The 14619-nt window shown below is 38.3% G+C and overlaps 1 protein-coding gene across 2 annotated transcripts in view; it reads left to right on the top strand.

Moving 5' to 3' along the window:
- Positions 1-12212, top strand: part of CHDH (choline dehydrogenase) — a 13241-nt gene extending 1029 nt beyond the window's left edge. Inside the window, exons 2-8 of one of the 2 annotated variants that reach the window (XM_014307649.2) lie at positions 2462-3259; positions 3668-3819; positions 6590-6719; positions 7463-7597; positions 8733-8875; positions 9661-9763; positions 10347-12212. In XM_014307649.2, coding sequence (XP_014163124.1) covers positions 2515-3259; positions 3668-3819; positions 6590-6719; positions 7463-7597; positions 8733-8875; positions 9661-9763; positions 10347-10765 — 1827 coding nt within the window. In that variant the 5' untranslated portion in view covers positions 2462-2514 and the 3' untranslated portion in view covers positions 10766-12212. The remainder of the gene's footprint in view (positions 1-2461; positions 3260-3667; positions 3820-6589; positions 6720-7462; positions 7598-8732; positions 8876-9660; positions 9764-10346) is intronic. The other variant, XM_031058214.1, reaches the window with a different exon arrangement.
- The last annotated feature ends 2407 nt before the right edge of the window (positions 12213-14619 follow it).

Raw genomic sequence — 14619 nt, 5'->3', positions numbered from 1 at the left:
TCTCTCTATCAGGAATGAAGGAAAAGTTAGCCCAAAACATTCTGCGGCAGATACATTTAAACCTGTTACACTGCCTGCAGCAGGGAAAAACAAACAAAAAGCAAGATCTGCTTTAGCCTGAGGAGCTCTTCCTCCTGCCCTTTACACAGTCAGGCCTGACAGCGTTCGGTGGTAACAGGAAGGGTTAACGTCCTGACAAAGCCCCATTGCTCCGCTACATTCTGTATTGTCTGTGCTGTGAACATCTCTGGGAGAGGGCCACGATTTCCATCTGCCAGCGAGAATATTCTTGTTTCTCCTCTGTCATCAGAGCAGGGAGTAACTGTTTCAGGCATTCTGCTTTTTGTCTCAGGATCAGTTTAGAAGAAATGGGCTAGGATAGTGCTCATGCAGAGGGACCACTGAAAGAAGAGAGTGGATGTGAATCGGTATAGCAAAAAGAATTGTGCATTGAAACTAGTATTTTACTCCATTAAAACTAGTGTTTTAATCCATTCAATCAAAACATGTGTGCTAGATTTATATTAAATCAGACTGACTTAGTTTTTGACCTCTGCACTTCAGAACTCAAAAGCACCAAGGTTTGTGAATCATCTACACACTGACTGCCAAAGTCACTTCACTGTTATGGCCAGGACACTGCTGACTGACTTCACTCCCAGCTCTCTTTGCAAGACAAAAATTCTCTCAGGTGTTATTCTGCCAGTCCTGTTCCATTTGAACTAAAATAACAACAAAATGCGAAGAAAACTGCTGCAACATTTAGAAGAGCTGGCCACAAAACTGTAGTTCCCTATTGGGACAAAATATCTCTCCCAGATTATCAGGACCCAACCCCTCCACCAAAGTGGTGCTCCTGGATCAATAAAGTCCTGTGGCCCACCAGTTCTGCAGGTTAAACACAGGTATTGCAAAACCATAACCCTCTTCCTCACAACCAAAACAAGCCAAAACCTCCCTACCTTTGCATCCTCTGCTGCATCACAAGAAGCTGATAAACCTTTTTCTTCAAGACAGAATCCTTTAATAGACTTCACCTGCAAAAAAAAAAAAAAAAAAAAAACCCTGACACATCCCCATCTCCAGCTGGGAACAGTTTCTAGTTATCCATGTGAGGAGAATCAGCTGTGTGAACTTTAGGCTCAGACATATCACCAGCATCTTTTTTTTTTTTTTCTTTACAGAACAAATTGTTATCCATGGTTGGTTGTTCATTCAGAAGTTTTGGGGTTTGTACAGCCCCAAACAAGTTTATTACAAGTTTTCTTAAGAAAAGTCAGAGAGTTATGCTTCTTCCAATCTGTTTCCCAAGAGCAAAGAAAGATACTTTTGCAAACAAATGTGTATAAAATTGTAATTGTGCGTGGAAAATTTTTGACATTTAGCAGCAGTTTACACCTAGTTTTGTTACAGAGGTTTCAACGTATTTCAGGAGAATTCTTGGTTATCTCTCTCAGCTGGGCAGTGCTGGGGGAGATAAGTGTAGTGGACTCTGGATAAGTTGCTGTCTCTAGAATGAAGGACAGCAGCTTAGACTGAAGTCATGGGCCAGGGAGAAATATTATTTACGGTCCAAGGACACCCCACTTCACTAATTGTTTAGATCAAAGGAATGGTTGCATGGGGAGGGAGCAGAGGAAGCCCTTCAGGCTGGCCAGTACCTGTGACACACAAAAAAATCTGGCACCGAGTCCCTGTGCCCAAACCAGTGCAACACAGAGCTAAACCTATGGTACTTCCAAGGCTCACAGGCTTCTCTGAAAGTAAAAACTTGCCATTCTTACTCAGCCTAAGGAGCTGGTGGATTTAGACTATAACTGTACTCAGAGTACTCTTGCAGGATCTAGGTTTAGTAGCAAGGCACAGATGAACAGATCTTGCCTTTCCCTGTGTTAGGAGACACCTGAAAATCCAGCAGTTGTCACCTTAGGGACAGCTGGAAATGAGTTTGTTACACGTTTGTTTTGTGGAGACACTCTCTGGCAGAATGTGCAGTGAGCATACTCATCATTTCCATTGTGAATTGCCTTGTGTGATGCACAGACTCACAGGGAAGTTTTTGAAATTGCTGTTGTTCTTAAATTCTTGCCTATTAGAGGTAGATAGAGAGAGACTGCAAGGAATGTAAAAGTTTCTGCCTCTTCTGGGTTTGGCAAATACTTGAAAATGTTCATCTGTCTCAGGAACCAAAAGCAAATCAAAATCAGACTACATATAATTTACGATAGTACATTTGACTGCTGCATAGACTGCACTAAAAGAATAATAAGACTAAATAATAATAATAATTAAAAAAATAATAATGAATAAATAATAGTAATGTTTACCTGTTTGTCACCATTGTTGTTAACTTTTTGGGTAGTGCAAATGGGTAAAGTATACCATTGTCACCTGAAAATGACTGACATTTTAGAGGTAGTAATGCTTACATGTTAATTAGTATCTTTGGGTTTTTTCCTAGGGTAAACCACTGGATTTTTGTCAGAAATTCTGCGAGAGTGATTATCAGTAAAGATGTCATATTTAATGAAAGGATTTAAATGTCACAGTTCTGTGATGTGCAAAGTAGCAGGAAGCCTGTTTAAAGCACACACGTTAAAGAACATATTCGGCATCAATGAACAATTCAAAATTTCACGTGCATCATCCCAGCTGAGCTCTGAAAAGACAGACTCTTATAATTACATCATTGTGGGGGCTGGCTCAGCAGGCTGTGTGCTGGCCAACAGGCTGACAGAGGACCCGCACAGCACCGTGCTGCTTTTGGAAGCAGGCCCCAAGGACACCCTGCTCGGCAGCATAAGGCTGATGTGGAAGATCCACATGCCGGCTGCCTTAACGTACAACCTCTGCGATGAGAAGTACAACTGGTACTACCACACCACCCCGCAGAGGCACATGGACAGCCGGGTGATGTACTGGCCCCGGGGCAGGGTGTGGGGCGGCTCCTCCTCCCTCAATGCCATGGTCTACATCCGAGGGCACGCCGAGGATTACAACCGCTGGAGCAGGGAGGGGGCTCTGGGCTGGGACTATGAGCACTGCCTGCCCTATTTCAAGAAGGCACAGACCCACGAACTGGGGCCGGATCAGTACAGAGGTGGGAATGGCCCCCTGCACGTGTCAAGAGGGAAAACAAACCATCCTCTCCATCAGGCTTTCCTGGAGGCTGCCCAGCAAGCCGGGTATCCCTTCACAGATGACATGAATGGGTACCAGCAGGAAGGCTTTGGCTGGATGGACATGACTATACACAAAGGTAAACCAGAAAGGGGTCCTCGAGTAATTTCTATTTTTGACCCAGAAATAATGTTGAAACATGGACATATAATCTGCACTGAATGCTATTTGAATGTTTAGGTTACTGCCTAGCTATGGCACTCTGCATTTACACCCTATTCATCTCTCAGCAGCTTGCTGTCAGTGTCCCGTGTACTTCACTGCAAGTTGCATGGGTAGAAAAGTCCTGATTCACAGTTAATTATGTCACTGTGAAATTTGTTATGTTAAAATAATATCTTTAATTATTGTATCAAATCACATTTGCTTTGAACTCTATAAACTCTGTGAGGACTTTCCCTCTGTAGGCATCCTGGTGGTTATTGGCCAAAATCTGAAGCATACTGAGCATGACTGTTTTGATGTTTAATGTAAATATACATTGTAGGTCAAAGATGGAGCACAGCTAGTGCTTATCTTCGCCCAGCCATATCACGCCCAAATTTCTCAGTTGCAGAGAAGACACTTGTAACAAAAATCTTGTTCCAAGGCACAAAATGCATTGGTATTGAGTATGTGAAAAATGGGCAAAGGAAAAAGGTAAGAGATTTTCAATTTTCAGTATGAGAGGTATGAATCAAAGCTAAATTATATCATTTTTTTAAAGTCTATTAAAAATGGCACTTTACTGTGCAAAATGTTCTCATTTTTTAGAGGTTGTGTTGTTTTTTTACAATATATGATTCCTTGTCAGTTATTTTACAGTAGATGATATATTCCGGTTGTATTGATTTAGAGATTAACTTCATCATCACATTTCCATCTGCCAGTGCTGAGGGGACAGGCCATACCTTGATGTTCCCCAGAGTGTTGTGTGAGCCTGGAGCCTATGGTGCAACCATGCCCTGTCCCAGCACATTGACCAGAGTGCTGCAATGGGGACGTTTCTGAAAAACAATTCTGGCAGAGGAAAATCTGTAAAAGCCAGATACTGAAATCTGAATTGCTCAAGGGAGAGATGACAAATCTTACCTTATGGTTGGCTGTGGAATGAATATGTCTCAGTTTCAGCCCAACTCCCGCTGAAAATGTGATTGTGTGGAAGGAAGCTTGAATTGTCCTTACAGTACTCTGGATAATGGGTTCATTTTATGCCTCTTTCAATCCATTGAACTCTGTAAGACCCAAACCATCCTCACTTCCCTTAACAACAGATTATGGATTAGTCTGTAACCAGGATATTTCCTAAAAGGGGTTTGTATGCTAATAACTAAGATATTTGGTTACAAAGGACTATAAAAAAATTACAAAGCGTAATAATAATATCTTAGAGGGAGCTGAGTACAGATCTGGGTGGTTTGAGTTCAGTAAGCCTTATAAAACTCAGCAGACAAGTTCTGTGACTGAGCACCTGCCAGAAGTTAAAATGCAGTATAAATAATCTGTTCTTTGATTTTCTAAAGCACAGATTAAATCTGCTGCTTTCTAAGTGGATTGCAAATGATAATCATTTTACCAATATGAAACAAAAGTTGCAGAACCTTTAACTGATTTCATAAGCTATTAAATTTCTGTGAAAACAGGACCTCTAATTGCTGTTCTTGCGCCATTATCAAGATCAATTTTGCTGAAGAAAGTCTTGAAAACCCAATTACACACGATCAAAGACTTTCTGAGTACTGGACCATTTAATTGCAAAATTCTTCAATTGCTATGAATTTTCATACATACTAATATATGCATGAATTCTACATAGTGAATAATATGTTTATATTGTGTATTGTAAAAAATACACCTTCAAAGTATTTCCCTTCCTTCTTTCCCCTTCTCCTCCCTCCCTCAGCATCAAAACTGCAAGATTAGTATCTGCTTTTACTTTCTGGAAAATTTTATACCTGTCAGGATGGAAGAACTAATAATTTTATTGCATTATGACCATCAAGATGAAGCAATTGACTAAAGTGTTTTTGTTTTTACAGTCTATTTTAGATATAATCTCTTTTACATCAGTCGTCAGCAAAATGAAAAGATCATCAAAGCTGATTCAAAAGTTATTCAGAATGTATTCACAGCCAGTGACTTGTTATTTGTCTAACACTGAAGTCCTAGAGATCTCCCAGGACTCCAGTAAAAGTAGGAAAGGTAGACTGAACAGTCCTGGAGTTTTTAAGTTCAGAATCAAGCAGAAAAGTATATTTATACTTCATATTTCATATAAAGGATGAAAATGTTTTCATGTATTTTAGACTAACTCAAACAAAAGTGTATCAAAGTCACTTTTTCCTCTTAGCATGTTAGCTGAGACATTATGGAAAATTTTGTGTGGGCCAGGAATAACTACAGTGCTGACTTTGCAGGGGGTTTAGACTGAGCAAGCATCATTTGAATGCTGCTCTGAACAAACTGGTACCAGTTCTGTGTGTACCATAGAAAATGTAAATAAGTTAAATAAGTTTGTGTAACATGCAAAATAGAGCTCTAAGTATTGATTCAACAGGCTCTGATACAGGGTTTATTAGACTTAACATACTAATGATTGCCCAGAGCAAAGCAGTAACAAATAAAAGGTAACAGCACTGGCCATCTGTTGGCCATATTGGATAAATAGTGCCAAAATGCTTTTTATTATTATTACACTTGGATGTTACTGTAGCAACATTTTGCCATCTTTCTGTACAGCTGAGGTGTCATTCAAAAAGGACAAGGCTCCAAGTTAATATGCATTAATCTGTTAAAACTCCAAGTCAAAGGCAGAGGAATAATTTAGCAGCCTGTGTCATGACCAGCTCAGGGCTCAGACCAAACCATTTGATGAAAAGACTGTTAGCAAAACAAAATTCAATCTATGCATGCTACTATTTCATGAGTAGTGCTTTGGTGAATGGTGGGGCGGGGGGTGCTTTTGAGGACTACCATGAGCTGAGAAATCAAACCTTAGCCTTGGTTGAATTAAAAAACACCAACCTCTTAAGAACTTTTGAGCTACCATGTCTGTAAATTCCAAATCTTCCTTAGGAGTTCTAGTTTTAATTTATAAAGGGTTATTGAAAATGGCAGGGAAGCTTAGCTGCCTGATCTGAGTGCCACAGGTACCATTCCCCTGGCAAGGACAGGAGCTGAATGTTTCTGTGCCATACAGTTTGAATGGATTCTAAAGATGGGAATAAATACAGGAATGATCAAAGCAAAAGCTTGATTACTTCTCTCTGTGGAAAATTCTGACAAGACAGGAATACATTGAAATGAGGAAAATGTGAGGGAAGGGTGTCTAATCTGGATCAGAACAGCATATTCAAGCAGCAGTCCTGATGTTGCTTGCATTCAGCTCAGGCTTTATAATCTTAGGGCTTTTGTGCTCATTTCCTTTTAGGTTTTTGCCAATAAGGAAGTTATTTTAAGTGGAGGTGCCATAAATTCTCCCCAGCTGCTTATGTTGTCTGGAATTGGACATGCAGATGATCTAAAAAAACTGGGGATCCCTGTTGTTTGCCATCTTCCTGGTAATTTTTTTCTTTCTTCTTTCATCTTCCTATGGATGCAACTGAATGACCATTAAATTAAATTAATCATGAAACAGAGTTTTCTTTATGTCAAGTAGCCTGAAACACATGTTGAAAACATGTTTGTTACAAATCAGTGGAAAGATGTATTGATTTAATACAAATCAGTGGAAAAATGCATTGATTTTACAACTAAGCAACAAACTCCTACTCTTTCTTCACCACATCTGACAGTGCTGATATGCCTTATACCACCATATTTTTATAATTAAGCAGCACACTTGTCAATAAGAGTTTTGAATTAGTTTTGATCCACTACACATTGTGTAAACTCCCACTGTCATAAATATTCAAATATAGAAGAAATAACATGAGCTTTTCCTTAAAGCTAAATAAGTTAGCACATTATTTAGAAGTAGTGGCAATTTTAAAACCACTGATATATCTTTCATTTAACTTTCTATTTTCATTCCAGTTATGTGTGTAACTAGTATTGTTATTCTAGTTATGTATGTAACTATTTTCATTCTAGTTATGTTTATGTAAAACCTTATTCTGACATGAGCAAAAGGATGATGTGACTCATCAGCCTTGGTCTGTGTCACCACTGCCCTTGTAAGAGCTTGGTTTAGGTCCCACTTAAGATGCTCTCTGCCTGAAACATGGTGGGCAATCTTTCTGTGTGAAATAACATTTTCTTTCCTCTCATTTTCTTCTCCCTCTCCTCTTTCTACCCCCTGCAGGAGTAGGCCAGAACCTGCAAGATCATTTAGAAGTGTATGTCCAGCAAAAGTGCACCAAATCTATTACTCTGTATAGTGCACAAAAGCCACTGAACATGGTGAGGATTGGTCTCGAATGGCTTTGGAAATTTACAGGTATGAAGCAAAGTCTGCAATCATTTTACCACTGACTGATTTAGAATTATGACAGCCTTTATCTGTGAGTTTTATAGGCTGGGAGCCTTAATATGTAATCTTTTTCATACTCTGAGAAATAACTGGAATTTGCAAATGGATTTGTACTATTTCTTTTCTTCTGTAGCAGAATATTTTAAAGTTTTTATGTCTTAGGTAACGAAGGAGGTTATTATTAACATTCTTATATCTCATGCAAATAAAAATTCTACATTTAAAAATCCGTGCTACTAAGAAAAGCTATTGCAAAAAAGATGGAGAAAATATTCTATTTTAAATCAATGTGATGACAATAAAAACATATTCTTGAACTGACTTCTGTATAACTGTCTCAAAATAATTAGTTTGTTGCTCTGATCAAAATCCTTTTGCCCTGTAAGTAAATGTGAATTGACTTTCCTTAGAATGACACATGAATTTTACAGTACCTCAGTCATAAGTTGTACCTTAAAAAGAACCAGTAAATATAATCCTTGATGGCAGTTAAATAGCCTGGCCAAAGTAGTGCTCTATATCACTTGCTGAATTTTGTTGTTATTTGGCAAATTATTCTGGGTATGTGGCTTTTAACCATGTAAGTAAATATTGAGAGCCAACTTACAGTTTTAAACAGAAATGAAGATAACATAAGGCACATTGCATGGCTTTCATCTTTCCCTTCAGGGCAGGCATTGTGGATGGCTCTGCCTGTTCCGTGTGACCGATGGGATAACTGGAGTGCACGTCACAGAGCGAGCAGTGCAGGAACATCAGGATGTGCAGCCAGTTCCCTCCACACCTGCTAGGATCCAAATCTGCTTCTGGAGTCAGAGCCTTGGCCTGGCAGTTGCAGTGAGATAACTGTAACATCCCATTCTCACATCAGTGGGATTTCCAAAGTTATGCATATTTACGTTTATCCAGGAATTAAAAGGCAGATGATAGTGGTGCACAGAGCCTAAACTACAAGCTGCTCATAATGGATTTGCATTACTTGCAATTAACGCTGTACAAATCAATTATTCATGGTAGTGCATCTACAGGTTAAAAACAAGTGAACTTGTTGCTCTTTGGAGGTATTTTAATGGCATCTTCTCCCTCCTTTACACTCCCCTAGGTGAGGGAGCCACTGCCCACCTGGAATCTGGGGGTTTCATCCGGAGTGAACCCGGGGTTCCTCACCCCGACATTCAGTTCCACTTTCTCCCTTCCCAGGTGATTGACCACGGTCGGGTTGCTTCCACTATGGAAGCTTACCAGGTGAGTCAAAGAGAAAGTTCCAGAAAGACTTTGTAGCCATTAGCAAGGAGGGTTATGCTCCATTATAAATGTTGATAATTTGGCTATATACTGAAAAATACTGTGTTCAGTATAATATGAAATAGACTGCTTAACCTCCTTCAGAGGAGAAAACACAGCCTTATTATTTGATATTGCCACCAAAATTATCTTAGTTTTTATCTCTGGCAGAGAAGGCAAGTATTGAATGAAGTATTCACTCTGCTGAAGGGCCCGAGTGCTGTGGGTTAGGACACAATTTTGCAATGGAACAAAACTGTTCCACTGCATTTTAGACAAAGGTTTAAATGAAAATGTGTAGAAACACTCATTAATTCACTGGCACAAATCCAAGCCCCTTTTTAGACTATCATCTTCATCCAAAACTCTGGGTGCTAATTCTGGGGAACTGTCACTGAATATACGTTTTTCCTCACTAATCTCCTTCCTTCAGAGACACAATAATTTGGTCCAGTTGCTGATTGTATTAAAGTGCTCTGATGCTACTAAATTGGAATGGTTGTATTTTAAATGAAAGGAACAGCTGTGAGTTGATGTGACAGGCATATTTTCTTCCTGCAGTGGAATTACATATTTACAAAATAAATTATATAAAATGGAAACATGTTCAATGGTATTTCCCACTATCTCTGGTTAATGTTTATATTTGCCGAATTTGTAAAGGCTGTCTAAATTGCAAAAAAAAACCCCAAACAGCCATGCTGAATTTGGAAGTAGACCTGGTAGGATTGTGTTGGGTGTTGCAGGTCCACGTGGGACCCATGAGGAGCACAAGTGTGGGCTGGCTGAAGCTGAAGAGTTCAGACCCAAATGACCACCCCGTCATTGAACCCAACTACCTCTCTACAGGTAACTGCAGCCTCTCCTTGCTCTGTCAGCTTATTTCCTGCCTGTTTCAGTAGTTGATTTTTGTACCTACTCAACGCCAGTTCAGAAGTGCTGGTTGGTACATTGTTACTTATTTCTCATTTATAAAAGTCAGCTAGTATGAAAAGAGGTGATTGTGCAAAGCACTGTGTAAGTTAGAAGGAATTTCCTGTTGGGGATGAAGTCAGAATTCTCAGTATCTGCTGTGTCTTGCTGTTTGTTTCATCACCACCTGTGCTTGTGAAGGAATTAATGTCTTTTGCTCCTTTGTGCTGAGACTATTTTCCTTTCCCTGGACAGTGGGCACAGCAAGATAAAGTCCAATTCCTCATAGCTCACATCTTCCCTTTTGGGCTAGTGCAATATAAGCAACAGTTTTGTTCACAGTGAATGTAAATATCTGTGACTTTAAAAAATATTCTTCTTTATCATGGCTTTCAGCAACAAGCGAGAGACTTTCCCTCCAGCTTTTTTTCCACAATGCTGCTTTGTTTCTGTTTTGCATTCTGTATATACTGGTAAATCAAATGTGTACTTAGAATTTTCTTATTTTCTCTCTCTACAGAAAGAGATATTTGGGAATTCCGCCAGTGTGTCAAGTTGACCAGAGAGATCTTTGCTCAGAAAGCTTTCGAAAAATTTCGTGGGCCTGAAATTCAACCAGGAAATCATGTTCAGTCTGACAAAGACATAGATGCTTTCATAAGGCAGAAGGCTGATAGTGCTTATCATCCTTCCTGCACCTGTAAAATGGGTCAGCCTTCAGACAGCACTGCTGTAGTGGATCCCCAAACAAAAGTAATTGGTGTTGAAAATTTGAGAGTAGTTGATGCTTCAATAATGCCCAGTGTTGTCACTGGAAACTTGAATGCCCCAACTATCATGATAGCAGAGAAAGCTGCAGATATAATTAAGGGCCTCCCATCACTTCAGGAGAAGAATGTTCCTGTATATAAGCCCAAGACCTTGGAAACACAAAGATAAATTAATATTCTCATCCTTTCATATCATTTGCTATTTAGGCCTTCATCCACATGTTGGTATCTCATACTGAATATGCCAACATGATAAATATCATGCAAAACAACATATCCTATTAAAATAGCTATTAATTTTAATAATCTTTTGTATTAGACTACCTACTGGTCTTTTTTAATCAGCTGGCTTAAGTTCCTTTTTTAGAATCATAGAATATGCTGAGTTTCATGGGACCAATAAGGATCCAACTCCTGGCCCTGTGCAGAACACTCCAAAAATCACAAATTTAATTAAATATGACATTTTGTGGTAAATTCAAACTTTCTGTTGAAAAGAAGCTGTTTCTAAATTACAACAGCCAGAAATACCATGTGACTGCATGAGGAATGGAAGAGATTAATGTGGGCTGTTCTGAAAATGATTATGTGATTTGAAGAATTTTAACTCCTATGAGAATTTTACCCAAGAAAACAGTCAGTAATCACCACATCCTGCAGAGAATGGTCAAGCAAATGTAAGCACTTATTAAGCAATTTTGAATTCAAGAGCTGAATCAGTTTCTATCAGAATTCATAGGAAAGGGAGGAACCTACATGTGCTCAGAGTTTGTCAAACATGACGAACATTTCCTTTATGAAAGGAATGCACAGTTTACAAATCCCACTCAAAGTTAGATTTCACTGAGCTCAGCAGCCTCTAACTGTAGAGCATTCAGGGAGAAGACATACAGTGTATTTATCAGAACTTATTTTTCTAAAAATGCAGAACTGGAGTTGAAATTTATAAAAATCTACTGGAAAAATGATATTGCTCTTTGTTTTGTTTTGCTTTTGATTTTTTTTTTTAACAAAGCACTTAGTAGAATTCTGCTCACAATTTAAGCTGATGTAGTTTTACCACTCTAGCAGTAAGAAATCTGCACTTTGTACAGCATCCTTAAAGTGACTGGTCTTTGCTCAGATGATTGTTTGCAAAAGATATTTATCAGTACATATTCTGAATGATGCCTTGCTATCACTCAAATTTTATTTAGAAAAATTACAACCAAACTATATTTAAAATGATATGTTACTCAAAATAACTGTATAAGGTCAGATATTGATGATATGAGGTCTTTGTGAATTAGAAGGCAAATATCTTATTCAGTGAATCAGTGCTTTATTCTAGTTAGGACTTAAATCTATGCTTTTTTAATTTTCAGATGTGTAAGTTAAGATACTTGAGCTTTCATGGCAGTTTTTGGTGTCAAACTAACTTTCAGGTACTGATTAAAAAAAAACCTAAAGAAACTGAACTCACTGAAGGAAATTTATTCCATTGATTATTTTGTATTTATTAAGTATTCCAAAGTAACTTCTGACTAAGCAGATGTTGAATCATAAAGTAAAACCTTCTGTAGCCTAAGATTGCTCAGGACTTGTGACAAAGAGAATAAGCATCTTTTCAGCAAAAATTGGAATTTTACACAACTTTAACAGACTGTAGAAAACCTTGCTGAGTCAGATGTTGGCTGGAGGGAAAACTGCAGATGTTTAAGGCAGATACTTGTACCTGCAGCTGCTCTCTGTCAGGCACTGACTGGAAGCTCTGCTGAAGGAAAGGGCTTAATTCCTTAGGGCATCTGCATAAACACAAACAAAACCACTGAAGATGGAAGATAACAGCAGTGAACTCTGCTCCAAAGGGAGACAGGTAAACCCTTTCTATGTATGTCATGCTGTCTTTTGAAATGAGGGGAAGAACAAGTATATTGCACATCACAGGTGATTGATTAGCTGAGTTTAGAAGACAATTCCTCTGGTTTAACTGTTTGAAAAAAGCATGAACTGTGTATTGTGTACCTCCTCGTGGCAAATAATTCTTTCTCAGCACTTAGCTTGTGAGATTTTTCTTTTAGGGTATTGAGTAAGTTCTAGTGTCATGGAATACAATAAGGATATTTTAAGTTATATATACTGGTCAGACTTACCACAGTCCTGTGCAGTTGAGAAGGGAGGCAGTTTGGCAAGATGAGACACTGAAATTCCTACGTTTACAGATGTACAATGTGGCTTTCCACTCCAGGCATGCAAGATGGGAATTGTTATTATGCAACTTCAGAGGATTAACTACCCCCTGGCTTACATAATTTACCACTGAACATGCACAGACCTCTCTGCTGTTATGCCAAGCTCTAAAACAAGGAGTAAATAGCAAGGTTAGGTATTCATGTGTCCTATGCTCATTGCTGTACTGAGAAATCAGATAATCAGGCATTTCTTCTGAAACATCATCATCTTTTCTTGCAGTTCTAACCATCCACAGACATCTTGCAGATTCCTCTCCTTCTAAACACTTGAACATCTTCATCGCTGTGAGCTGCAGCTGCTTTACTAATTCCAGCCCCACTGCTATAGAACACTGAGGCTCCCTCATGAGATTGCTTTGATGCAGTGCTGGAGGGTTTGTTGCCCTGGGGAAATCTTTAAGTAGCATCAATTTACCATTAATTTGTCCTGTGTTGTACCTGGTTGCTGTTATTGAAGTCTTGTTAAAATTGTTCTGATTTCCAGCAGAGTCAAGTCTGCTAAAGGGTTCTTAGAACAGGTCTAGGTTATTCTGACATATCCTGTGGAGCACCGGCAGTCTCACAGCTGCAATTAACCATCTTTTACACCTTACTGGACTGCAGAACCTAGGCTGTAATTCCACAGTTTTACCTATTTAACAGAATAATACAGTGTGAGTATTTCCAATTCTACCCAGATATAAATTCTATAAATATGTAGATAACATATTATGTGTTCAACACCAGTTAACTGTAAAAGCTGTTTAATTCAAGAATTACTAGACCTGCCAGCATGGCTTGGACCAGCAATGGTACTGCAAGAGAGAACACCAGCATCTCCTTGGAAATGGCTTGCTGCAGATGCTCCAGGCAGTTGGAGGTCTCTGGCTGGGGACAATGAGATTAAAAAAGAAAAGTGACCAAAAATATTTCTTTTGTACACACATTTCAACTCAAGTTGTTTCAGTATGAGAAGTGCTTTTAAAAGCAGCAGAATATAGCAGTTTTTGTAAAACTGCATTGTATTCAGTTTATGTAAGATTTTGTACGCCACAACCTTAAAATCCTTGCCAAGTGCCCACTGTCAATTAGTCTGCAACCAAATCAGGCAGCTATATGAACACTGGAAAAGTGGGCTTGGAATATGCATTTTCTACAAAATAAATGTATAAATGGATTTTGAGGAGTAACAAAAGCATAAATATATTAAATTATAGAAAATATAGATATATCATACATCATTAAATAATAATAAAAGTAATTAAATACTTTTTATATGATAGTTAAAATGAAGAGGGAGAACACAAGCATATATTATTACATTATTACAATTTTTAGTCTCAATTCTTCTGTCAGCCAAGCTCCAAAAAAAGACACTGTTCAAATACGAATATATGTTATAGATTCATTTTTTCAGTGAATTTGCTTCACTGTAGAATACTTACCAGTGTTTAATTCTTTACTAGTATTTTCTCTCATTAAATACATATATAAACAAATTTGGAGTCTCATAAATAATGATTTAATTGTTGAGAGAACTTCTAGGATTTTAGTACTAATTACTATGATTGGTAGTATTCTAAGGGCGACAATTACCACATAATTATGCATATATTGATTACTTGTCCATGTATGGACAAAATACAATTCTGAGATTGTTTTCCTCCTTTTTAAAAAAAGTTTAATGTCAGTTGCCTTGAAGGTGATTATCAGAAATGGCTTTACCACAATAGGTAGAACTTTGAAATCTACTCATTGTTACTTCACAGGGATAGCTCCATTTTGGCCTCCCAGATTTTGTTTCTGTGAGCTG

The sequence above is a fragment of the Geospiza fortis genome, unplaced genomic scaffold (genome assembly GCF_000277835.1).
Source record: "Geospiza fortis unplaced genomic scaffold, GeoFor_1.0 scaffold78, whole genome shotgun sequence".
NCBI classification, from domain to species: domain Eukaryota; kingdom Metazoa; phylum Chordata; class Aves; order Passeriformes; family Thraupidae; genus Geospiza; species Geospiza fortis.
Note: the sequence above shows the minus strand (reverse complement) of the source record. Positions and strands in the feature narration are given on the sequence as shown.